Genomic DNA, 26,138 nt, shown 5'->3' with positions numbered 1-26,138 from the left:
CCCAAACTGGAGTGCAGTGGCCGCTCCTGGCCACCGCAGCCTCGACCTGCTGGGCTCCGGCGATCCTTCCGCCTCATCCTTCCAAGTAGCTGGAACTACAGGCGTGCGCTACCACGCCCGGCTAATTTTTTGATTTATTGTAGAGATGAGGTCTCGCCTGCCCAGGCGGGTCTCGAACCCATGAGCTCCCAAAGTGCTGGGATTACAGACTGAGCCACCGAACCCGGCCAGTAATTTTTGTTTATTAAGAACATTTCCCCAGCCTGGGCAACTCGGTGAGACCTCATTTCTACAATAAATCAAAAAAATTAGCTAAGCATGATGAGCACACCTGTGGTTCCAGCTACTTGGAAGGCTGAGGCAGAAGGAATGCCTGAGCCCAGTAGATCAAGACCGTGGTGGCCTTGAGTGTGCCACTGCACTCCAGGTTGGGTGACAGAGTGAGACTCCAACTCAAAAAAAAAAAGAAAAGAAAAAAAAATTCCCTACCTGTCTGTGATTGGTTGTACCCTGAACATGTGAGCTCTTGGACACATTTATAAGTGATGTAATTATGCCTACCATATCATTTTATTATTTTCATGGAATGTGACCCTCGTGTATAGGATGACTGAAGCATTGGGAAGGACGCAGAAAAATAATGGAGAAGTTCTTGTTGATCATAGGGTGGGTGGGTCAGAGAGTGAGAGAACTTCATTTTTGCAATTTGGTTGAAGGGCTGAACCACTCATTAGGCCTGAATTGGATACTGGCTTTACCACTGCAGATATGAATTTAGTTAGCTTTATGACCTTGGGCAAGTTACTTACAGTGAACTTCTTATCTGTAAAATGTGGATAATATTAACTGCTTTTTAATGTAGATTAAATAATAATGTATATAGGGCTAGGCGTGGTGGCTTATGCCTATAATCCCAGCACTTTGGGAGGCTGAGGTGAGAGGATTGCCTGAGCCCACGAGTTGGAGATCAACTAGGGCAAATCGTCAAGACCTCATCTCTACAATAAATCAAGAAAAATTAGCCAAACATGAAGGTGCATGCCTGTAGTTCTAGCTACATGGAAGGCCAAAGCGGAAGGATCTCCTGAGCCCAGCAGGTTGTGGCTGCGGTGACCATGAGCGTGCCACACACAACAGCCTGGGAGACAGAATGGGACTCCAACTCAAAAAATAATAGTAGTAATAATAAGATATAAAACTAATAGCTTAGTGACTAGATTATGGTAAATATTACTCTTACCACCATTATAATAGAAATAATTATTTTGGATCTGGAAATTAAAATCTTTATGTTAATGCTTTATTTAAATGTTATTTTATAGTAGCATAGAAATTATATTGACTAAGAATACAAAAGATCTTTCTTAAAATTCAGCAAAAGAACTGTAAAGACCTTAGCAATATTGCTGATTTTTCTGCTACCTATTTAATTTTATGAAATGAGAAATGTTTTATAGATTGCACACCTCACAGTTGAAACATAGATTCTGATTTAAGATGGACATCATTCAGCCCCATGTCTTTTGCCCCCTCTGATTGTGTCCTTATTTCACAGTTTGATCCTTTAACCATTTATTATACCACAGTTACATCCAGACCCCTTCCTTATTTACACACAAGATGTAAGAGAAAATGAAGGCTCAGGCCGAAAGCTAGACAATGGGAGGTATGGCCTAGTCTTAGGATTTCACATTAATGTGGATTGTATGCTGTCCTCATGAGTGGAAGAATAGGCTTTGGAGTGTGAGAGAATTCCTGAATTTAAAAGTCTTAGCTTTAATGTATTTTAGCTATGCAACCTCAGGCAAATCACTGCGCCTCAGGTTTTTTCATCTATTAAAATGGTGATAGTAGCTACCTTTATAGGATGTTGAATGAGGTGATGGTATCTGTGTCATTTATAATAGGTGTTCAGTCGATGACTGCTATGCCATTTTCAAACATCACCTCATTTAACATCCTATAAGGTTGCTACTATTGTCATTTTAATAGAAATAGTAGATGACTGCTAGGAGTTTTTAGCTACTTGTACTTTGAGAAGAGCTATTGTTTTCATCCATTATAACACACACATATTACCTTCCAGACAAGTCATTTCCAGGGATTAGTCTGTTTATGTGTTTGCAGATTAAATAAGGGTTTTGACACTTGCATGCTACCTTGTACTCACTGATGTTCATTGATGTCTAGCAAGTTTACATTTGCACATAGTACACACATACATGCACACTCCAGAATTATACATACTCACTGACATTAGAAGAGACTGGCACACATTCAGAAAGTGTTTATTAAGGCAACTGGCCAAAGTAGCAATTGTTTGTGCTTTTGCCCTAATACTTTTTAAGTTCCTTAATGTGCTAAAAATCAAAGAAGTATGATTCAATTTTATAGTATAAACATTAGTTTAGTAATAATCATTTGTGAAGTTAGTTAATTTGGAGGCATTATATTGTGACCAAATATGGAGATATTTGACTTTTATTGCCAGAAGAAATAAATCATCAAATACAGAGTAAAGTTTGAGAAGATTTTATCAATTATGTCTTGAGTACATTTTCTTAAGTAGGTATACATAGCTTGTAACAATAAGATAAAAGGTAAGGTTAGACCTAGGCCTTTCAGATTTTTATGTGCTTTGTAAATGTAAACTTCATGTCAGAAAACTAATAGAAATATAAATCTATAATATTTGGTAACTCTCTTTTTACCAGTTTGTCACTGAAGCCCTATCAGAAGGTTGGTTTGAATTGGCTGGCATTGGTACATAAACATGGACTTAATGGCATTTTGGCAGATGAAATGGTAAGTATACTCTATTTCTATAATTTGTTATTTAAAGTGTCATTAAAAGGAATCCTTGCTGTCATTTAAAACATGGAATTTTTTTCTTGCTACTGTAGCTAACAGCTCTCACCTCAGTATCTTATACTTCTGTTTTCCATAGCCTTAGTTCTAGCCTCCTCACTCCTCCCCAAAATGAAAGTAGATTTATTGTCTTTCTAATTATCTATTAATAAATTGTGTTAAAACTTAGACATAAAAGTACAAACAAAATATCAAAGTCACTTAAAATTCTACCACATAGAAACAAGCACTAGTTTGGTATCTTTTTGGAATTTTTCCTTTTGCAGATAGATGTATATTGTGCATGTACGTGAGTGTGTGTGTACATATATATATGTAAAACTGAGCTTTTACTATATATTCTTTTTCTGTAGCTGACTTTTGTTTATTTTTATTTATTTTTATTTTTTTGAGTCAGGGTCTTATTTTGTTACCCAAGCTGGAGTGCAGTGGCATGATCACAGCTCACTGCAGCCTCAACTTCCTGGACTCAGACAATCCTTCGTCCTTAGCCTCCTGAGTAGCTGGGACTAAAGGCAAGCACTACCACACTCAGCTTTTTTTTTTTTTTTTGTAGAAGTGAGATTTCACTATGTTTCCCAAGCTGGTCTCAAACTCCTCTCGCCTTAACCTCCCAAAGTACTGAGATTACAGGCATGAGCCACCAGGTCTGGTCTATAGCTGCCTTTTAAATTTTAATTTAACTTAAATACCTGTCCTTGTCAGTAACTAAATCCACACATATATCAGCAACATCATTTCAGCTGTTTTATTTTTGTTAGTTGTCTCTCTGAGTCTATTCTTTCTCAAATCATATTTACTTCAAGCTAACCTCAGGAAGTTTGTTATAGCCAGTAGTCCAGGTGTTATCATATAGAAACTTGACCTTTAATCTAATACTACCTCCCTTCTTCCTCTCTTCCTCCAGCTATACTTTTTTAAAGTGTATGTTAAAAATATGTGTTGCATATGAACTAGCAATTAAGATCCATCCATCCTGCCCAGTAAAGTAATTTGTAGCATCACTTGGAGATTATGATCAATTCTCTATCATTTGAGAACTAAGAACATAGTAGAAATTACCTTAGAAATCTGTTAGGGGAAATAAGAAATGAATATAGCACAGAAATATTCCTTTTCTTTTTGTCTCTTTGAATATTTATTTGTTTTTAAATTTCATATATTGTCTTTTAAACTTTTAATTTTAGGGCCTAGGAAAAACTATTCAAGCCATTGCATTTCTGGCATACCTCTATCAGGAGGGTAATAATGGTCCTCATTTGATCGTTGTTCCAGCCTCAACTATAGGTGTGTAATACTGGGGACAGCTAACTGTATTTGACTTCATAGTGTTTTGTAAAGGTAGAAAAAAGAGTGTGTTGGGGAGGAGGGTTGTCATGGTTTCTTAGTTTGTGGAGATTAATACTAATTTATGGTCTCTTTATGCCTTTTTTCTTTGTGTATGTATGTATGTCTGACTGTATTGGCTGTCTTTAAAAAGATAATAACTCAAATGTAGATCAGTCTTAAAATTATTGTAGATCAAGTACTCTTCAATAAGATTATTTATTTTGGTTTCATACTTCTATTTTTTAAAGTGACTAAGAAAAATACTTTTAAATTTATAATTCAACATTTATTGAACGAGAACGTATATAATTAAGCCCTATTCAAATTGCTGTTCCATTCTTTCTCAATTTATTGGCTGTGACAGAGTAAGAGGATATTTGTACCTATGAATATAACAAAAAAAAAAAACCCTTCTCTTTAAGTTGGATGTTAATAATCAACTGTAAATGTAATCGTTCAACCTCTGCCCTTCATTTTGGTGCCTCTTTAAAACCCCAAGATCATTATATTAATGAGTAACAATTTCTGAGTAAAGCTAGTTAAACTTTAGTGTTCATTTAACTGCATGAACACACCCTATTGTAGCAGATGCGAGTAATATCTCTTTTGTTTTATAGATAACTGGTTAAGGGAAGTTAATTTATGGTGCCCCACTTTAAAGGTGCTCTGTTATTATGGTAAGAATATGTCATTCTGCTTTTAACTTCTGGAATTTTAAAAAAATTAATAAGTAAAGCACAATAAATATAATCAAATTATGTGTACTGTTTTTAAATTCTAGGTTCTCAAGAAGAACGTAAACAAATTAGATTTAACATTCATAGTAAATATGAAGATTATAATGTAATTGTGACCACGTAAGTATTGAGAAATTCTGAGGGTTTTGTGCAGCCTCCAAATTTAAAAAAAGTATTTTGTAGTAGTAATATGAAGGAAAGTTTATATTATGAGCTGTGAAACAAAAATAATGGATGATTTTTGTTGAGGATTCAGGCATTTTTTAGTTTGTGTTTAATGCCAATATAGGAGGTTTTTGCTAGGGCATCACCTCACTAATGATGGGTATTAAAAGGTTTTGTCTGCTTAATTGAAATCATAGTTTTATTATAGGACTCTCACAGTTAAGCTTAAAATAAAATTTGAGCTATCACTCCAAAATGATTTATAATTTTATCTTGCAAATAAGTATTAATAATAAATACAATGAAATCTCATTCTCCGAATGAAAAACTTGAGGGCCATTGCTCTACTAGACTTTGGTGTGACCATGTGCTCTTTGAGTTATGGCCAGACCATGTTTTCCTAAGCCTTGGCCACCTCCCCTACCTTGGGAAGGTGAATCTATCTATCTCTTCTATCTCTTTTATTTACTTTTAAATAAACGATATTTTTTAATCTAACTTTGCCTCTTTCACGCAGCATCAGATCACATAACTTCACCCCAGCGGGTCTGACCTAACAGTTGGAGGCCCCACTGGGAGATATTTTAACCTAGCAATAATGAAGTTATTAACAGGTCTTTGTATAGAATTCAGGATGAAATAGGATGGAAAAAAGTATTTTATCCCTCCATCAATTTCTAACAATTAGAGTAAGAATCAAACTAAAATTTGACATTTTTTTAGTCATGAATGAGAGCCACAAGAACCATTGTAATGTGACAGGTAATTATCTACAATTAAATTGTAGATAATTACCTGTCACATTACAATGGTTGTGAAAATCTTGAAATTTTCTTTGCACTCAACATTTTGTCAAAATTTTGGTATTCATTAAACCTGCTTTTGGATCTTGTTACTTATTAATGCACTAATAGAGGCAGAAATATTACCAGAGAACATTTTTATACATATTCTGATAACTTTTAACATTATTTCAGTTGTATTTCAACATTTTTTTCCTCTGTAATTTTATGTATTTTATTTTATTTTATGCATTTAAAAACCCCATACTGGGAAACAGTCCATGAATTTCAATCCTAGTTGCTAAAGGAATTTATGATATTAAACAATAAAAATAAAAAAGTAAGAGCCCCTGTTGGTGGTGGGGCTAGAATTGAAAACCCAGCTGACTGATCCTAATGACCTTTTTTATTTCTAATGTCACCTGCCAAGTTGGTTTATTTTGGCCCAGGGCTAGCAGTATATTGATGCTCTCTGTCAATACCTTGAGCTGTAACCAACCAGAACTGCAGGCCATGAGGCACAAAGAGAGAGCAGCTGGAAATGAGGAACACCTAGAAAAAAAAGAAAAAATAAATTAAAAAAAGAAAAACTTGAGGACAGAAATAAAAATGAAAACTATAGCTTTTGAATAAATTGACCACTACTTGGCATAGTAGTAACTGGTATAAAAATATCTGGCAGAGAAGTTAACGCACTTGTGTTGCATTTATAGTATAGGTTATAATACATAATATCCTGTTATTATTTTCCACTACTAGCTTCCTTTTTTTTTTTTTTTTTTTGAGTTGGAGTCACTCCATGGCACAGGCTGGAGTGCAGTGGCACGCTCACAGCCACCCCAGTGTTGACATGCTGTAGCTGGAACTACAGGTGCACACTACCACACCCGGCTAATTTTTAAAAATTATTTATTGTAGAGACAAGGTCTTGCCAAGTTGCTCTGGCTGGTCTCAAACCTGCAGGCTCAGGCAATCTACTTGCTCAGCCTCCCAAAGTGCTGGGATTACAGGCTAAGCCACTGAGCTTCTTTTTAGGAGTCCATCCCTAAAAGAATTTATCCAAAAAATTTTTTTTTTTACTTTTCATCTGAAAGTTGTGGAGTACAATTCAGGGGTTAGGTATACAAATGGTCATTGTACAGGTATTTGAGCCTCACTTTGGTCCCCACTTTGGCTGGTTTGAGATCAGGTACGCTTGTTGATGAAGTGTGCTTCTCTGCCCCCAGGCAGTTTCCCACTGTTGCCAATGCCTTTCATATGGTATTATGATAGTCATTCAGGGTCCACTTTTGAGTGAGAAGATGTGGTACTCAGTTCTTTATCTCTGTGATAGATCACTGAGTACTATAAACTCTAAGACTTCATAGGGTCATAAGACTCAGCTATTAACCTGCATTTCTTGAATCTACTATACTAGTTTAATAAATTACATTTTAAAGAGAAACGTATTTTAGATTTGTGTTCTTTTTTGTGCTTCTTAAAAATAACAATTCAGGGAGCAGATTACTTTTAGATTATACACAAATTGGCCTCTTCTTGGGTATCTAGAAGTTGTCTAATTATAACATTTAAAATTTATTTTAATAACATATTGCAACTTTTTTTTGGATTAGTAGTCTCACTCTTGCCCAGACTGGAGTGCAGTAGCACGCTCACGGCCACCGCAGCCTCGACCTGCTGGGCTCAGGTATTCCTTCCACCTCAGCCTTCCAAGTAGCTAGAACCACTGGCGTGTATCACCATGCCTGGCTAATTTTTTTTTATTTATTGTAGAGATAAGATCTCACCAAGTTGCCTAGGCAGGTCTCAAACCCCTGGACTCAGGCAGTCCTCTCACCTCTGTCTCCCAAAGTGCTGGGATTATAGTCGTGAGCCACCACGCCCAGCACTTATTGCAATATCATAATTTGATTACACTGTACATCAGTAATTATGAGGTCTAAATACAGCGGTATTTATTTGGGTACTATGTAGCTCTGTCCTTTAGGTACTGGCTATTAGAAATGTATAAATAAAAATGATTTTATAAAACAGTCAATCTCACTAGATTTCAAGCACTTAAAAATGTAACCTTAGAGATTTTCTTTTTCTTTTGGTGACAGGTATAACTGTGCAATTAGCAGTTCTGATGACCGTAGTCTGTTTCGTCGGCTGAAGCTTAATTATGCAATATTTGATGAGGGCCATATGCTGAAGAACATGGGCTCCATCCGCTACCAGCACCTTATGACGATCAATGTAAGAAGGTTTTATAAATCTGTCCAAATTATGATAAAATTTTAGATTACATAATTTAATGTATGTAGTATTCTATATCAGATGTTGGCAAATTTTTTCTGTAAAGGGCCAGGTAATAAGTGTATCACACTTTGTGGGCCATATGACCTCTGTCATATTTTTTGTTGTTTTTTTAACAGTCCTTTTAAAAATGTAAAAATCATTCTTGTAATTTATGTGTTCTATATGATAAGCTTTATAAATATCAGATACAGTTTATCTTCCCTCACCACTTCATAAAGGCAGTATTACTGAGGACGCAAGTTACCTATTTATAAAAACCAATAGTTTTTACATTCTACCTTAAATATAATAGATAATTAATAGCAGACACCAATTATCTAAATTACTAATTTTGCATCACAGAATGTTAAATAATTAATAGTGGGTTTGACTTATCTCCTCTCCCCTCCTTCACTCTTCACTGGGGAGGGTAGGCAGGAAGGAAATGACTCTTAAAAAAACCTAATCCAAATTTTATTTTCGTTCACAGGCAAATAACCGTTTGCTGCTCACAGGCACACCTGTACAGAATAATCTGTTAGAACTCATGTCACTGTTGAATTTTGTTATGCCACACATGTTTAGTAGTAGCACCAGTGAAATCCGAAGAATGTTTTCTTCTAAGACAGTAAGCACTAATGCATATTTTCTCCCAAATATGTTACTTTGTGATTTATCTGGAACATTCTTCTGTCACGTCTTTTTGGTGGTGGTTTCCGTAGTGTATGTGATCTATAAAATTAAGCAGGTGGTAGCCTATGTTTGGATCGGTTTGGAAATCAGCCAAAATGTAATGGAGAAAGAAAATTAGTGACTTCCATAATCAGTGTCCAAAAATTGACTTTTAATATCCTGATTTTCTGAAGAACGACAACTTTTAATTGATAGCCCAGATTTATAATATGTGGAGAAAGTTTGATTATTGTATCTTCTTTATCAAAATTGGGCAGGTAAATTAGAATCATTTCTTTATGGTGAACTATAGAACTGGGCAAAGCTAGAATGTCCAAAAAATGCTTAAACTGGAAAATGTGTTTTGAAATAAAAGCTGTAAATACAGAAGTAGCCATTTGTAAAAACTGTAATGAGGAAATCCTTTTTAGAAGAAAAGTTTGGTTAATGTTCTTCTTTATTTCTTAATTTTTATTTATTTATTTATTTTTGGAGTTTGAGTCTTATTCTGTCACCCAGGCTAGTACATGGTCACCGCAGCCTCAACCTGCTGTGCTCAGCCTTCCAAGTAGCGGGAACTACAGGCACACGCCACCATGCCCAGCTGATTTTTTGATTTATTGTAAAGATGAGGTCTTGCCAAGTTGCCCAGACTGGTCTCGAACCCGTGGACTCAGGCAATCCTCTCACCTGAGCCTCCTAAAGTGCCGGGATTATTGGCGTGAGCCACCGTACCCAGCTGTTTTTTTTTATTGTTTAGGAAGAGTAAGGTATAGTCTTCAAGAACTCTCAAATCACTGTTTTTGTTTTTGTTTTTTTTGAGTTGGAGTCTCACTCTGTTGCCTAGGCAGGAGTGCAGTGTCACACTCATGGCCACCTCAGCCTCGATCTGCTGGGCTTCGGTGATCCCTCCACCTCAGCATCCCAAGTATCTGGGACTACAGGCGCATGCCACCATATACAGCTGATTTTTTTGTTCCTTGTAGAGACGAAATCTCACTGTGTTGTCCTTGGCTGGTCTGGAACCCCTAGACTTAAGCAATTTGCCTGCCTCGGCCTCCCAGAGTGCTGGGAATACAGGAATGGACCACCAGGCCTGACTGAAATCATTAATCGTATAGCAAGAATTTTCTGCAATATCATTTCACTGCAAATTAACTACCTTTTTAACGTTAATGAATTCCCTTGAACTTAATGTACAGTTTTTTAAATGGCCTAGCAGATTTTATGAATAACTTCTCTAATGGTAGTTCATAATATAGTCCTTCACATCTTAGAATAAAATTTCACTTTTAATTTAGAATTAAATTTAATTAACAGAATCACCAGTTTTGACTAAGCACTATCTCACATATTTAAACCATATGATTTGACATCAGTCTGCACTAGCTTTTTGGGGGGGTCATTTTCCACAAAGTAATGTAAGCTTTTTATCTCCTATACTCTTTCCCCATTACACACATTTTGTTTGTTCTTTGTTGTTTTATTTTAGAATTGTGGGGTACATGTGAGGATTGGCTGCATAGATATATTGCATGAAGGTGAAGCTTGGGCTTCTAACGAGCCCCCCTCACCCCCAGTAGTAGACATGGTACCCAATCGGTGGTTTTGTATTCCTTATCCTCCCTCCCTCCTTTAGCAGTGCCCAGTGTCTGTTGTACCTGCCACTGTGTTCTTGTGCCCGATGTTTAGTGTCCACTTATGATAACATGCAGTGTTCAGTTTTTTTGTTTTGTGATAATTCACTTAGAATGATGGTCTTCAGTTACATTCACGTGGCTACAAAGGAAGATACTGTTATTCTTTATGTCTGCATATATGTGTACTACATTTTCTTTATCCAGTCCACTTTTGACGGGCATCTGGGCTGGTTCCATGTTTCTGCTATTGTAAATAGCGTTGCAGTAAACATACACGTACAAGTATGTCTTATTGGTAGAGAAATTTATATTTCTCTGGGTATATTCCCAGGAGTGGGATTGCTGGGTTGAATGGTAGGCTAATCTTTAGTTCTTTAAGACATCTCCAAACTGCACATATGAGAGTTCCCTTTGCTCTAGCCTCACAACACCTGTTGTTTCCTGACTTTTTAATGATAGCCAACCTGACCAGTGAGAGATGGTATCTTATTTTAGTTTTGATTTGCATTTCTCTGATGATTAGTGAAGCTGAGCGTTTTTTTCATGTTTCTTGACTGCTTATATGTCTTCCTTTGAGAAGTACACACATTTTTATTTCATGATAGTTATCTAGGTAATCAGTTAACTAGTGACTTGTTGAGTTCTGAGCACCAGCCTAGTACAGTTTAAATTCATTACCTCAGCAGAGTAAACAGTTACATATCATGAAACCTCAGAATACCTATGGAGCTTCAAGAAGTAAATGACAGCCCAGAGTTCAAATGTGAAATTCCCTCTAGAATGAATTGAGTGTCATAGAAGAGAAGACGGATTCTAGTGAGACACGTTTTTATGTTGTGTAATATTATTATTGTGATCATTTAAATGAATAAATCCTAAAAGGATGTGTTTTTATTTTGCATAGAAATCAGCAGATGAGCAAAGCATATATGAAAAGGAGAGAATAGCACACGCAAAACAAATTATAAAACCATTTATTCTCAGAAGAGTAAAAGAAGAGGTAACTCTTATCTACAATGTTTTTTATTATGGTTGTTTTTAAAAATTCTGTTTTTCTCTATATTAGAATAATCATCTTAAACTGTTTTTCTTTCTCAGGTTCTCAAGCAGCTGCCCCCCAAGAAAGATCAAATTGAATTATGTGCAATGTCAGAGAAGCAGGAACAACTCTATTTGGGTCTTTTCAACAGATTGAAAAAATCTATCAATAACATGGGTATAATCTAATTTTCACAAATAATCTTGTACTGGGCTGTATTTGATTTAGTCATGTAATGGGATTTGCTCATTTTAAAAATAGTTGGAATTTTGAGAAACAGTTTTAAAACTTTAAGTCGATTATATTTTAACAAACAGCTATCAGCTTTTTAAAAAAATGTATACTCTTTGTATCACAGAAAAAAATACAGAAATGTGCAATGTCATGATGCAGTTGAGAAAAATGGCCAATCATCCTTTATTACACCGCCAATATTACACAGCTGAAAAGCTCAAGGAAATGTCTCAGCTTATGCTAAAGGTAATGATTTCATATTATGCTAACATTGAATTTTATAACAATATTAAACAATTGGGAGGTTAAGTTGATAGGCTAAAAGTTAGACTGCTTAACCCAGTGGACATAGTGCTCATTTACCTACATATTTAAGAAAAACTTTTTTTTTTTTGAGTTGGAGTCTCACTCTTGTTGCCCAGGCTGGAGTGCAGTGGCACGCTCAAAGCCACCCCAGCATCAAACTGCCGGACTTCAGTGATCCTTCTGCCTCAGCCTTCTAAGTAGACAGAACTACAGGCCCACACTATCCCGCCTGGCTAATTTTTTGATTTATTGTAGAGACGAGGTCTCACCAAGTTGCCCAGGCTGGTCTTGAACCCTCCGGGTCAGGCAATCCTTTTGCCTTGGCCTGCCAAAGTGCTGGGATTACCCACTGAGCTACCCCGACCAGTCAAGAAAAACATTTTTAAGACCAAGTCTGTCATAAATAAAGTTTTATTATAGCACACTCATGCCCATTTTTCTGTGTTTTCTGCTTTCTCACTACTGGGGCATAGTTGAGTAGTCGCCACAGAAATCATCTTATCTACAAAGCCTAAAATAGTTACAATCTGGCCCCTTACATAATTTTCCCAATTCCCAAACTTCCATAATGCATTTTTTTTTTTTTTTTTTTTTTTAACCAAAAGATTCCTTGGATTTTATGTTCTGGCTAGTGAGTCGTTTTTCTTATTCACTTTTTTCTTTATATTTTTAACCATTACTCTTTAGTTTTGCCTCATTTTCCCTTTAGCATCTTATTCTTATTTATCCTTACTGATCTTTGTGTTGAAAGCAACCCATTTTATTTTTTAAAAATTGTTTTTATAGTATTTTAAACTTCTTATGGAGAGTTTCTTTTTTAAATTATTTATTTTAAAGATGTGGGGAACAATTCAGGATTAGGTATACAAATGGGAGAGTTTCAAACATATATAAAAGTAGAATTGTTTGATGAAATCTTCTGTCCATATAACATTACTTCATCCCTTTTCTAATTATCATTTGATAATGACATTACTCTTGTTTTATCTATACTCACTAGACTCCTCTCCACAGTTATTTTGAACCAAATTCTAGGCATTTTTTCTGTAAATATTTCAGTATGTTCCTGTGAAACAATAAGGTCTCCCCTCTTCATTATACCTACAAAAAAAATTAATTTTCTTTGCTGAATCTTTTACACTAAAATGTTCTATGACTTAGGTAGTTTATCAAATGTGAACAATTTTATTAAATTATTCTGATCACATTATAAATTATTTTTATTTGGAAGTGTATTGTGTTTTGTTTTGTTTTAAGGAACCTACACACTGTGAGGCTAACCCTGACCTGATCTTTGAAGATATGGAAGTTATGACAGACTTTGAACTACATGTACTTTGTAAACAGTATCGACACATTAATAACTTCCAGTTAGACATGGATTTGATTTTAGATTCTGGAAAATTTCGAGTTTTAGGACGCATATTGTCTGAATTGAAACAGAAGGTATTAAAGGAGAATGGTACTTCTTTTGTGTTTTCCCAATTAGTTAAACTTAAAGCAATCCTGGCATGTTCTAACTTTCTGGAAACTTTAACCTATGTCTGTTCTACATTTTTCCAGAACTTAGTATTTTGAACGTTGTCTTGACTTATTTGGGCATATATTTTCCTGATTACTTCTTTTTCTCTGTGGAACCTCAGTCAAAACAATAGAAGTTAGTAGACTACATCTGTATTGGTTTTCATTATTTCATAGGTGACAATCTGTAATTGCTTCAAAATTAGTTTTTTAAAGATACTAGTTAATAAATAGTTAAGTAATCACTGCAGGTTTATGTGTGAAATAGCTTCAATTTATAAAAACCACAGTCTAAATAGTATACAGTATACACTTATGCAGCTGTTCACATTTACTGACATTTTTCTGATATGAAGTAATATTTAGCTGTTTTTAAAATCAAACTGACAAATCTTAGCCCTGAAGTTTAGGAGTTAAGGAAATTTATTCATACATAATCTACAATAAGAAATTTATCTCTTAAGAATCATTACTTGATTTTTATTAAAGAAGCATTTGCTATGTCATTAGATACATCATAGGGAATTTTCTGCAGACTTATCAACATGTTATGGGTAATATTCCTAATTGCTTAGACCTATCAAGGCTTTGAGTAGTAAAATAATTTTATTTTTCTGTTTCTAATTCATGTATGTATTTTCACAGGGTAATAGAGTTGTATTATTTAGCCAGTTTACCATGATGCTGGATATCTTAGAGGTTCTCTTAAAACATCATCAGCATAGGTACCTCAGATTAGATGGAAAGACTCAGATTTCTGAAAGGTTGGTATACTTCCCTTTAGTTTCAGAAAATCACTCATTTGTCAAAATTTTAAATGTCTAGAGAATCTGATAGAATTTTGGTGCTTTCAATCTTATTTGGTTACTTCACATCATTACCTTAAAATGAGAGAAATTTTCTTTCAATATTTCTATCTGAATTGCATACAAATATATTTTGGAACAGCTATTAGAATTATATACGTTTTATGATTTTTCCCCTTTTAAAATCATTCAAAGTCTAAGATACCTCATTTTAACCCAAATTGTTTTAAAATCTTAGGCTTTTCATATTTTAAGGGTAATCATTTTTAATTTCCAAAGGTTGAAAAGATTGTCTTAATCAAAGAATGCTTTATCAGCCAACATGATTTTTTTTTCCTGCATTAGAGTAAGGGTAATAAGAGTTTGATCTTGAGGCCCTTTGTTCATCAGGAATATTGTCTGCCAGTAGCAGCTGATAGACTTCTGAAAATATTAGAGATTGAATAACCATATGCAGAATTTAGCTAAGCCAGAAGTTATTAAATAAAGGACAGAATTATACTTTAGGAGCTAATACAATCTGAATAGTAGAATTAAAGTAAGAGTTAGTGGGATGAGCAATAGTATAAAAAGGAAGTTGGTGAATTAAGGTCCTTCAATGATACTGCCACAGGAGAAATAACTGCAGTGCCAAGAGCATGTCTTTACATCTGCAGCTTTCTTTTCTATGTGATGTGATTGTTTTCCATTTTAATTACATTATATACCTTTAGTGAGATTTAACCTAATATATGTATTTTATAGGATTCATCTGATTGATGAGTTTAACACCGATATGGATATCTTTGTGTTTCTGCTTTCAACAAAAGCTGGTGGATTAGGAATAAATCTGACTTCAGCAAATGTTGTTATACTTCACGATATTGACTGTAATCCTTACAATGACAAACAAGCAGAAGATAGATGCCATAGAGTAGGTCAAACTAAGTAAGTATTTTTAGTTGAATTTATTTTTAAGCAAATGCCAGTTTAACTTGTATAGAATATCACCATATAATGTGTTAGATGTCCTGCTTTCATTTTTATTTTTCCAGTGAAGCATGGTTGCTGATGGTACTATATACCAGCAGTGTTGAATATGAACTCCCCTGGGTAACCTATTCATTTTCTAGTAATTAAAACAAAATAACCACCTACCCTCACCCCAAATAGTTCTGTAGTTTATGAAGATTAAATATTATTAATTGCCCCTTTGAAAAAGATCCGCAATTGGAAAGACTTAATTGTTAGACCATTTAAGAGCCAGACAGATTTGGTAATCTACACACTGTCACTGTCCTGTTATTCCTTAGGAAATAGATTATTTGAGTTGTAGATTATTTCGGTGACGTTTAATTTTGACATTGGTCACAGGATTGTAAAGAGGTGAAAGTAACTACAGTTTAACTCTACTTTCATATGTAAACAATGTTTTTTTGTAGAGTGTTTTAATATATTTCTAAAAGACATTGATATATTCATTTATGGACCAAATATTTATCAGTACCTATTGTGGAGCTTTGTACTTTACTATTATTCACCTACCTTAATGTACAAAATTATTTATTGGAATCTGATACAGTCAGCATGCTTCTTTGAAAATGTACGTATTGCCGGGCTCGGTGGCTCAGCCTGTAATCCCACGCCTTTGGGAGGCTGAGGTGAGTGGATTGCCCAAGCCCACGGGTTCAAGACCCACCTGGGCCGGCAGGCAAGACCTCATCTCTACAATAAATTTTTAAAAAGTTAGCCGGGCGTGGTAGCGCACGCCTGTAATTCCGGCTACTCGGAAGGCTGAGGTGGAAGGATCACCAGAGCCCAGCAGGTCAAGGCTGCGGTGGCTGGGAGCGGCCACTGCACTCCAGTCTGGGCGACAGAGTGAGACTCCAACTCAAAAAAAAGAAAGAAAGAAAATGTATGTGTTAATGTTGTGATGTATTTTAATCACTAATTTTTAAAGTACAGATATCTTCTTTTCAATCAGTAGTAAAGGTTGTCTAAAAGTTAAATGCCAAAAAAATGTCATTTTTAAATAGTTTTTGAGTAAAAGAATGTAAGGATATGTTTGTCATAATTTTCAAGTTACTCTTTGAACTCTTAAATATATTAAGTTTATGTGTATACAGATAACTACATTTCGTAACCAATGAACATATGTTTGTATTTTTTTTAGAGAAGTACTAGTTATAAAATTAATAAGCCAAGGGACTATTGAAGAATCCATGCTAAAAATTAACCAACAGAAATTGAAACTAGAACAAGATATGACCACAGTAGATGAAGGTAAGCTGTTTGTAAGCAGAAACTTCAATATTTATTTATATGACTAGGCATCAAATTAGCCATTGCTAATAATAATAAGTCCTTAATTAGCTTACATTTAGGGATGACACAGGAGAAAGTAAGCACACATATTTAAAAAGTATATAATAACTGAGATCTGTTTGGCCAGAGCTGAAAGTAATATTTATGAACCCAATGGTCTAAAATACATAATGTATTTTAAGAACCTTAACATTTACATTAATTTCATTTTGACTAGTAAATATGTATGGCACATATTTAGAGTGCAGTTAAAAAATTCATGTTTTTGAAAATGTAATAAGCTTTTCAGAGAGAAGCAGTTGGACCCTAGAAAGAACTCAAATAAATGGCCCCATTAATTTGTAAATAGTTTTTAAAGTTTAATAAGTTTAAAATTTTTATTTATGTTTATATTTTTGAGAGGATATGTTCACCTAGTTTGAGACTCAGATGGTATGAAAGAACAGACAAAAGCCTCCTTCATAGCCATCATCTAGCTTCCCCTTAGAGGTGATGACTGTTAACTTTTTGTTTTGAGTGTGTGACCAATTATTTTGTGCATATAGAAATAAATATGTATCCTTCCTTTTTACACATGCATTCTTCACCTTGATTTGCTTAATTAATGTAAAATTGATAGAAATAAATGGTTTTTTAAATTATTCTACCAAACAGGAATATTAATATTGATAATGGCTCATTTTTAATTTAGAAAACTTCTATTGACTATTTACTGTGACCCAGTATTTTGCTAGGCACTGTGTACTATATAAATACATTTAATTTGTCTTCAGAGGATTGGAGGATTGCTTGAGCCCGAGGGTCTGAGACCAGTCTAGGCAACATAACGAGACCCAATCTACAAAAAATTTAAAAATAAGATGATCTGGGCATGGTGGCACATGCCTGCAGTTCTAGCTACTTGGGAATGTGAGGCAGGAGGATCACTTGAACCCAGGTGTTCAAGGCTGCAATAAGCTATAGCCATGTCACTGCACTCCAGCCTAAGTGACTGAGCAAGACCCTATCTCTAAAAAGAAACAAAACCAGACCATATTGTCAGATTTTGGTGTTTTTGAAGCTTGCCTCAGTGATTCTCAAGGTCCCTGCACCAACTGCCAGAGCACCTGAGAAGCTGCCATTTTGAAATGCAAATTCCCAAACCCCTTCCTATACCTACTCAGAAGTGTAGGATGAGTATAGGGGATGGGATCTGGACCAATAATCTTTGGTTTAACAGGCCTTCTAGGTGATTCTGATACTTGCTGAAATCAGAGAACTACTGCTTTAAAATAAAAATTGTGCTTTGCTGCTGTTTTTATTTCTTTAGTCTCCTTCAATGTGAATTAATTATATTAATAAGTTTTCTACCTTTTTCAACCTTTTTACTGCAAAAATCTTCATGCAAAAATGTTGAAAGCATGGTGTGAATGAAAAGACAGGGGTTTAACAATTGTGGCATTTGTAGTGTTTTTCCCATCTGCCTGTTTTTCCCCCATGGAACTGTCACAAAGTCAATTGTAAACATGGGAATTTATTTTCAGTATTACAGCACATTCCTGTAAGTTGCTATATACCATTATTGCATCCAGGAAAATGAACAGTAGTTTCTAGATATGATTATATATGTTCATATTTAGATTTCTCCAAATTGTCCTTTTACTGTCTATTGTAGCTTTTTTAAAAAACCCGGGTCCAGCCGGGCTCGGTGGCTCAGCCTGTAATCCCGCGCCTTTGGGAGGCTGAGGTGAGTGGATTGCCTGAGCCTGCGGGTTCAAAACCCGACTAGGCAACTTGGCGAGACCTCATCTCTACAATAAGTCAAAAATGAGCCGGGCGTGGTAGCGCGCGCCTATAATTCCAGCTACTTGGAAGGCTGAGGCAGAAGGATCACCGGAGCCCAGCAGGTCAAGGCTGCGGTGGCCGGGAGCGGCCACTGCACTCCAGTCTGGGCAACAGAGTGAGACTCCAACTCAAAAAAAAAAAAACAAAAAAAACCCAGGTCCAAAGTTCACATGCTGCGTTTACTCAACTTTGGTATCCTTAAATTTTTTAAATAAACTTCTTACTTTTTTTCTTCTTTTCTCTTCTCTCTGCATTCCTCATAATGTGGTGTCAGTTAATGTAGGACAAGTGTCACCTTGGACTTTATGGTCTATTTTCACGTCAGTGGATGTGCTTGGAAGTAAGGCTATCCGTGAAATCCCTAAGAGTTTATGTAGTATTTTGTGTTCCTGTGCACATATGTTTTTTTAACAGAACAAAGAAGAGTACGTGAAAATACTCATAATTTTAAATTGTAACTAAGGTTTGTTGGGGGAAGGGGAGATACTTGATTAGTTTTGCTACATTTTAGCCACATGTAATTTACAAAATTGTTCATAGCTACAGATCTATAACAGGTCAGCAAATATGTATGAATTGCCAGCTGTGCCATTTTCACTAACTAGTATATTAACAAACCAATTTAAATATTTTGAGTGCTGAATTCAACCAAAGATGGCTAGATTCTGTGCCACCATGACAAGTGGTATCTTAGAAAATCTCAAATAATTCCTGTAAATATTTACATAGGGTCCCATTTAATTAAAGTACAGGGTAAACATTGGTTAAATAAAAGGTAATTTAAAGTGGTTAATTCTCAACTGGTATACTGTATTCAACATACTGTTTATGTATATAGCGTAATTTTAAGTTAGTGATTGTATCCTTAGATTAAAAATATTATAGGCCAGCACAGTAACTTACGCCTATAATCACAGCACTTTGGGAAGCTGAGGTGAAAGTATTGCCTGAGCCCATAGGTTCAAGACCAGCCTGGTCAACTTGGTGAGACCTCATCTCTACAATAAATAAAAAAATTAGCTTGGTGTTCCAGCTATTCTTCCGAGGTGGAAGAATCACTTGAGCCCAGCAGGTTGAATCTGCGGTGGCCATGAGCGTGCGCAGAGTGAGACTCCAACTCAAAAAAAAAATATATTATAGATTAAATTAATTTTGGTTGGTTGGGATTTGGGGGCTTTATTGTCTTTTTTTTCCATACTCAGTTTGTTATACAGTTTAGCAAATGTGAATTAGGTAAGACCCAAACTATCTATATCACGTATCTTTATGCATCTACATAAAATCAGAAACATAAGCTTGCATTGCTGGGCTGATGATATGAACAAGAATACAGAGGAAACAGCCCCGTTACTTACAGGACTAGGGGTGACACTGAAGCAAACTAGTTCTTGAAAGATACATAGGTATTCACCAAAGGAAGAAAAACTTGAATGAGAGAATATATTTTATAAAATAAAAGTGTTTATAAAACTTTGAATGCCTCTTTCTGACCTGCAGGTGATGAGGGGAGTATGCCAGCTGATATAGCCACATTACTAAAAACATCAATGGGCTTGTGAAATAAGAATTGTGAATTCCTAATTGATGATGAAATATCAACTTGGTGCACTCAAGAACATTCACATTATGATGACCATGGGGTTTATGAACATTTATAACTTTTTATAATTTCCATATTGCATTTCTCATAATATGGACAACTTTTTTGCCACTAACTGAATTCTCCAGATACTCACGTGAAATTTCAAAAAAGCCACAAAGATGTAGTCCTGAAGATGTTGAATAATCATTTTACAAAGCAGTTTTCTGAAAGGGGATTAGTTGGTGACTGTTTGTAACAAATATGCTAATGCTTTAGAAATGTCAGTATTTTTGTAATTATTTCTACCTCCAAATATATATATATTGTCTTTCACTGGATAATGTGTGTAGATTTTTACATGTGCCTTATTTGACAATGCTTATGTCTTGTTTTTGCTTGTCTCATTTGAAGTTTTTTTTTATTATGTTAGTTTTAAATTGCAGCTGTATAGATTATATAGCTTTCATTTTATTGCTATTTGAAGCAGATGTTCACCAATGTCAACAAGAACTCAACCTGAATTTAAAGGTGGCATTCCATATACCAACATCCCCCAGGTCCTCTCAAGTACTTCTGTTACAGCAGATTTGTTTGGCTAGGCACTAAGTTGTTTTCCAGTGAATAGTAACTAAAAAAGCCCTTCTCTCACTCCATGGATTAATTCCTTCTGTTCACTTCCCAACTGCACTAATTGTGCTTATTGCTCTGCCTACTCTTGTGCATGTTTTCATTGATTTCCCTCTCCTGGCCTTTGCTTCTCTTGAAACTGTTGCCCAGTCACTTCTGCTCCAGTTCTCTTCCTCTCTCAACAGTAGTTTATTCTTGCCACATCTCCGCACACGAGCAGAATGTTGGTGACATTTTTCTAACCTGTCAGAACAGATTCACTTAAAACTATTTCACTTAAAAGCAGACTGAGTGTGACTTAATCTCAAGGCAGCATTAGATACTGCATGGAAATAGGTCATTAACTTTAAACTCTTATCAAGATATAATTTACCAGTTTCCAGAATTTCCAGTACAGGACCGCCCGAAGAGAGAGCCAGAGTTCAGTTTCAATTCAGTGTGGGTGACAGTGTGACACTCAGAAGAAGTAAAGTTGTCTATTTGATATTTAACTCTTTATTAACTCTTTCTTTAAATTTCTGCCTGTCAGTCTATATTGCTGTTTTTATTATACACCAGTTTCTTTGTATAACTTGTGAGTTTCATGTTTTGTTTTTATTATGTAAATATCATTATAAATAAACTTATTTATAAATCAAAGATTTGTTAATTTTTCGAGATCATAGTTTTCAGGGCATCCTAACTTGTTAAGATGCTAGTAGTATAACCCTCTGGATTTAGAAAGTGAATAAAGCCCTTACAGTGATGATTTAGATATTACAGACTTAGAGAACTCATGGCTCAGTAGACTTAACCCAGCCTTGAAGGTATATTTAACATCCTGAATGTATTTTAGCACTACAGGGCTAAAAGGAATCTTCAAATGTTAATACTACCTCCTTGTGCATCACAGTACCCAAATCACTTAGTCACATTGTTGGCAATATTACCTTTTAAAATCTCATAATAGATTGGTCATAACTTTTCTGTATGAATGTATTTTTAATCATAGGCTATTTCTTTTGTTGTTATTGTTATATCCATATTTTTATCTCTTATGAAATGTAGTTGGGTTCTCCCTGTAATGCTTTATTATGTCTTGGGCTTAATAAAAATATTTGTGATCATAAGTTGTATTTTCACACCCTTTTTAATAGTTTCTAACCCTCCCTCCTCTTGCCCTTCAAAATGTATGTAATATTGCACCAGGCACAGTGGCTCACACCTGTAATCTCAGCACTTTGGGAGTCTGAGATGAGAGGATTGCCTGAGTCTAGGGGTTCAAGACCAGCCTGAACAACTTGGAGAGACCTTGTCTCTACAATAAATAAAAAAATTAGCCATGTGTGGTGGCACATGCCTGTGGTTCCAGCTACTTGAGAGGCTGAGGTAGAAGGATCATCCAAGCCCAATAGGTCGTGACTGCAGTAGCCATGAGCATGCCACTCACTCCAGCCTGGGTGACAGAGTGAGACTCTGACTCAAAAAAAATGTATGTAATATTGAGCACAAATGAGATCATCCCATATGCCCAATATTGTCTGTCAATAAACTGACATTTATTAGTTGAGATGTATTCTGATCAGTGGCTTCAATAAGTATCATAGCCCATCATCAGTAAAGAGCAAATGAAGCCACAGGTGGCTGTATCATTTGTATTCTTATCAGTGATGAATGCAAGTTCCAAATCCTCACCAGCATTTGGTGTTTTGGTAGTGTCTGTTTTGGATGTTCACCAAATAGTTCTGCAGCAGTATCTTACTTTAATTTGCTGTTCCCAAATGACTTTATGTTGGGCACCTCATCATATGCTTATTGCTATCTGCGTATATTCTGCAGTAAGGCATCTATTCAGGTCTCTTGCCTGATTTTATTATTGTTGATTTTTAAGCATTTTTTGTATGTTTTGGATAGCAGTCTTTTATCAGACACGTGTTTTTGCAAATAATTTCTTCCTACCTGTGGCTTCTATTGATCTATGGAATATCTACATCTCTTGTCATAGCCACTGTCCTCATTTGCATCAGTAAGCTCACTTTTATCCAGTTCCTGGCTGTCTATCTAGAGCCTCTTGAACTGTAGCTGTGTCAGCTTTCTACAGTCAGCACCTTTCTCTGTAACTTTGTTTATGCTCAATTCGAAATTCATTCCAGCATGATCACACTTTGTTCCTTTGCCACCACCCCCCCTTTTTTTGAGTTGGGGTCTCTGTCACCTAGGCTGGAGCACGGCACATGCTCTGGCTCACTGCAGCTTGGAACTGTTGGGTTCGGGTGATCCTTCTGCCTCGGCCTCCCAAGTAGCTGGGACTACAGGTGCATGCCACCATGCCCAGTTAATTTAAAATTTTTTTGTAGAAGTGCGATCTCATATTGGCCAGGTGGGTCTCAAACTCCGGGCTGCAAGCGATCTTTCTGCCTTAGCCTCCCTAAGTGCTGTAATTACAGATGTGAACCACTGTGCCTGACCTGCCTTTTCCTCTTTGTTGGAGAGTTCCTTTTTTTATTCGCTTTTGAAAAAATGTCCAATGGATTTATCACTGGGCAGCAAGCAGGTAATACAAGGTCACATTTCTCTGCGTGAATAACAGATGTGCAGACTTTTCATCATTGACAGTCTTTGAAAGAAGTGACATGACTAGTCATTGGTCATTATGTGTGTCTTATTTACGTAGTGATTTGTGTAATGAAGAGCTGCTAGCAAGGTTTATATTTTATGCAGCTACTGTTCATATACTATGGTAGCTGAAGTTCAAACGTTTTTGGGGGGAAACGTTATTTAAGCCATTGTGACAAAAATTCATGCATGTTGGAACAAGTGCAAAGTAAGTTCTGCCTGTATTATAAACTCTTTTTTCTCAATTACAAATGATGTGAAGCTATTCTGGGAAGAAACCAAAAATGCCTTTAAAAATTTTTTTTAAACAATATGGCTAAAGTGAAAGTCGTGGTGGAGCTGGGGAGGGGAGCATGTGGATTATCTGGGAAGCTGACGTAGCTGTTTTCTCCTGTGGGAGAGATGCCCTTGAGGATAGCAAAGCTGGCAGGTGGCATGCATCGACTACAGTTTGGTTTGGGGCCTTTGCTGTATCCACTTAGCAATGGCGGGAATGGCTTGGACTTTCTTCCGTAAAGTCACCAACCTGGGATGAGTGTCCAACAAGTCAGGCTTAAAGACCAAAAGCGTGGTACTGCAAATATCCCAGAAGAAATCTGCCCAAGTTACCTAGTTTAAAGGAAACAAGCTTTTCAATTGAACATAAAACTTTACAGCATTCCAAAATTTAATTTCTTAATCCAAAAGATAGTTTCTTTTAAATTCAAAATAATTCTTGTTATTACAAAAGCAGAATGTATATGGTAGAAATTTAGAAAATGACTGATAACATCATACTCCCAACACCCAAACATTGCTACTGTTACCATTTTAGTGTACTCATATCAGGTATTTTTCTATGCAGTTGGGTGAATGGAGAGATCTTACTAACATGCAAGCTTAATGATACATACTCTTTTGTAACCAGGTCCAATCTCTACCTCTCTGACAACATATTTAAAAAAAAAATTTTTTTTTTAGTTGGAGTCTCACTGTGTCCACCCAGGCTGGAGTGCAGTTGCACACTCATGGCCACCACAGCCTCAACCTGCTGGGTTCACACGATCCTTCTGCCTCAGCCTCCTGAGTAGCTGGAACTACAGGCATGCACCACCACACCTAATTTTTTTATTCATTGAAGAGATGAGGTCTCACCAAGTTGCCCAGGCTGGTCTCAAACCCCTGCGCTCAGGCAATTCTCTCACTTCCACTTCCCAAAGTGCTGGGATTACAGGTGTGAGCCACCACACTAAGCCACATTTTAATCTTATAACCAATCCATATTTTTACATCTGTTCCAAAAAAAAAAATGTCCTTTACTAGACAAAGCAGGATCCTCTCTAGGTCTATGTGTTTCTTCTGATTGTGTCCTTAACTCTTTATAACAGTGTCTTTTTCATGTCACAGAATTATTGAAGATTCTACACATCCTACAGAAAGTTCTGTCTTCAACTGTGTGATTATTTTCTCGTTTACCTTGTTTCTTTGTCCTACATGGCATAACATAAAGGAATAGGGTGCCATTTATTTCTAGCTAATAGTTTCAAGTGAGATATTGTTGGCTAAAATACATTAAATTACATCATGTCAGAAGCAGTAACTTGGCTGACTGACCACTAGTGAAATGCAAAGATTGGCACCTGGATTACAGTAGTGACAGCCTGGTCCTACTATTGTACAGGTGCATGAACTTGCTTTACTAAACATCTCTCAGCCCAGAGAATCTATTGGTTTGAAGATTCCGAATTCAGCCAATAAATGCCTCTTATGTGCCACACCCAGGTCTAGGTGTTGGAGACTGATGGAGAGCCAAATAAGGTACAAGCCTCTTCTCTGATGCAGCTTTTATTTTAGAAAGGAGAAGACCCATAAAACATGCAAACTGAGGCCAGGCATGGTGGCTCACTGTAATCACTCATGCATCAACTACAGTTTGGTTTGGGGCCTTCACTGTATCCACTTAGCAATGGCGGGAATGGCTTGGACTTTCTTCTGTAAAGTCACCAACCTGGGATGAGTGTCCAACAAGTCAGGCTTAAAGACCAAAAGCGTGGTACTGCAAATATCCTAGAAGAAATCTGCCCAAGTTACCTAGTTTGAAAGAAAAAAATAATCTGTAATCCCAGCACTTTCGGAGCCCAGGGCGAGAGGATTGCTTAAGCCAGGGATTCAAGATGCTTCAGCAACTTGGCAAGACCTCGTCTCTACAGTAAACCCCAAAATTAACTGTGTGTAGTGGTGTGTGCCTGTAGTTCCAACTAATTGGAAGGCTGAGGTAGAAGGGTCACTGGGTCCAGGAGGCGGAGGCTGCAGTAATTGTGATTGTGCCACTGCACTCCAGCCTAGGCAACATAGTGAGACTATGACTCAAAAACCAAAACCAAAAAGACCCTGCAAGTTGAAAGGAGTGAAGAACAAGTTAAGCAGTGAGATTGGACTATCAGGTATTCAGGGTAGATCTTTAAGTGGTGCCATGTAACTTGAATGATTAAAAAAAAAAAGGCCCAGACATGGCAGTAACAGGGATTATGCATTCCAGGCAGAAGGATCAATCAGTGCAACATTCTTAGGCGGGAGTGTGACCTGTTTTTGAGAAATATGGTGTGTCTGAAGCACTGAAGAAGCAAGAGAGTGCTCAGATGGAGTTGGAAGATGGTTTCCAAGAGAATTTTAATAGAAAACAAAAAAATTCTTAGAAATTATTCAATCAATAGGGCAGGAAAAGGAACATTATAGGAAAGGCTATGGGGGAACAAATGAAGGAGGATGTGATGAGGTTAAAAGATGAGAATAAGGGGGGGCTTGGTGGCTCAGCCTGTAATCTAATCCCAACACTTTGCAAGGCCGA

The 26,138-nt window shown here is 36.2% G+C and overlaps 2 protein-coding genes across 4 annotated transcripts in view; one reads left to right on the top strand and one right to left on the bottom strand.

Moving 5' to 3' along the window:
• Positions 1 to 21,825, top strand: part of SMARCAD1 (SWI/SNF-related, matrix-associated actin-dependent regulator of chromatin, subfamily a, containing DEAD/H box 1) — a 99,250-nt gene extending 77,425 nt beyond the window's left edge. For 2 of the 3 annotated variants that reach the window (XM_008054829.1, XM_021710788.1), the window contains 14 exons: positions 2,715 to 2,805; positions 4,056 to 4,155; positions 4,815 to 4,874; positions 4,979 to 5,054; positions 7,984 to 8,119; positions 8,652 to 8,789; positions 11,378 to 11,473; positions 11,572 to 11,689; positions 11,871 to 11,992; positions 13,310 to 13,498; positions 14,219 to 14,337; positions 15,124 to 15,306; positions 16,532 to 16,641; positions 20,005 to 21,825. In XM_008054829.1, the coding sequence (XP_008053020.1) occupies positions 2,715 to 2,805; positions 4,056 to 4,155; positions 4,815 to 4,874; positions 4,979 to 5,054; positions 7,984 to 8,119; positions 8,652 to 8,789; positions 11,378 to 11,473; positions 11,572 to 11,689; positions 11,871 to 11,992; positions 13,310 to 13,498; positions 14,219 to 14,337; positions 15,124 to 15,306; positions 16,532 to 16,641; positions 20,005 to 20,066 (1,600 nt within the window). In that variant the 3' untranslated portion in view covers positions 20,067 to 21,825. The remainder of the gene's footprint in view (positions 1 to 2,714; positions 2,806 to 4,055; positions 4,156 to 4,814; positions 4,875 to 4,978; positions 5,055 to 7,983; positions 8,120 to 8,651; positions 8,790 to 11,377; positions 11,474 to 11,571; positions 11,690 to 11,870; positions 11,993 to 13,309; positions 13,499 to 14,218; positions 14,338 to 15,123; positions 15,307 to 16,531; positions 16,642 to 20,004) is intronic. The other variant, XM_008054828.2, reaches the window with a different exon arrangement.
• Positions 21,826 to 23,620: 1,795 nt separating this feature from the next.
• Positions 23,621 to 26,138, bottom strand: part of HPGDS (hematopoietic prostaglandin D synthase) — a 28,327-nt gene continuing 25,809 nt past the window's right edge. Inside the window, exon 5 of the mRNA XM_008054827.2 lies at positions 23,621 to 23,920. Coding sequence (XP_008053018.1) covers positions 23,756 to 23,920 — 165 coding nt within the window. The 3' untranslated portion in view covers positions 23,621 to 23,755. The remainder of the gene's footprint in view (positions 23,921 to 26,138) is intronic.

Source organism: Carlito syrichta, unplaced genomic scaffold (genome assembly GCF_000164805.1).
Source record: "Carlito syrichta isolate Samal-C Ts95f unplaced genomic scaffold, Tarsius_syrichta-2.0.1 Scaffold301538, whole genome shotgun sequence".
In the NCBI taxonomy this organism is placed as follows: domain Eukaryota; kingdom Metazoa; phylum Chordata; class Mammalia; order Primates; family Tarsiidae; genus Carlito; species Carlito syrichta.
The sequence above is the reverse complement of the archived record's forward strand: the minus strand, read 5'-3'. Positions and strand labels throughout refer to the sequence as shown.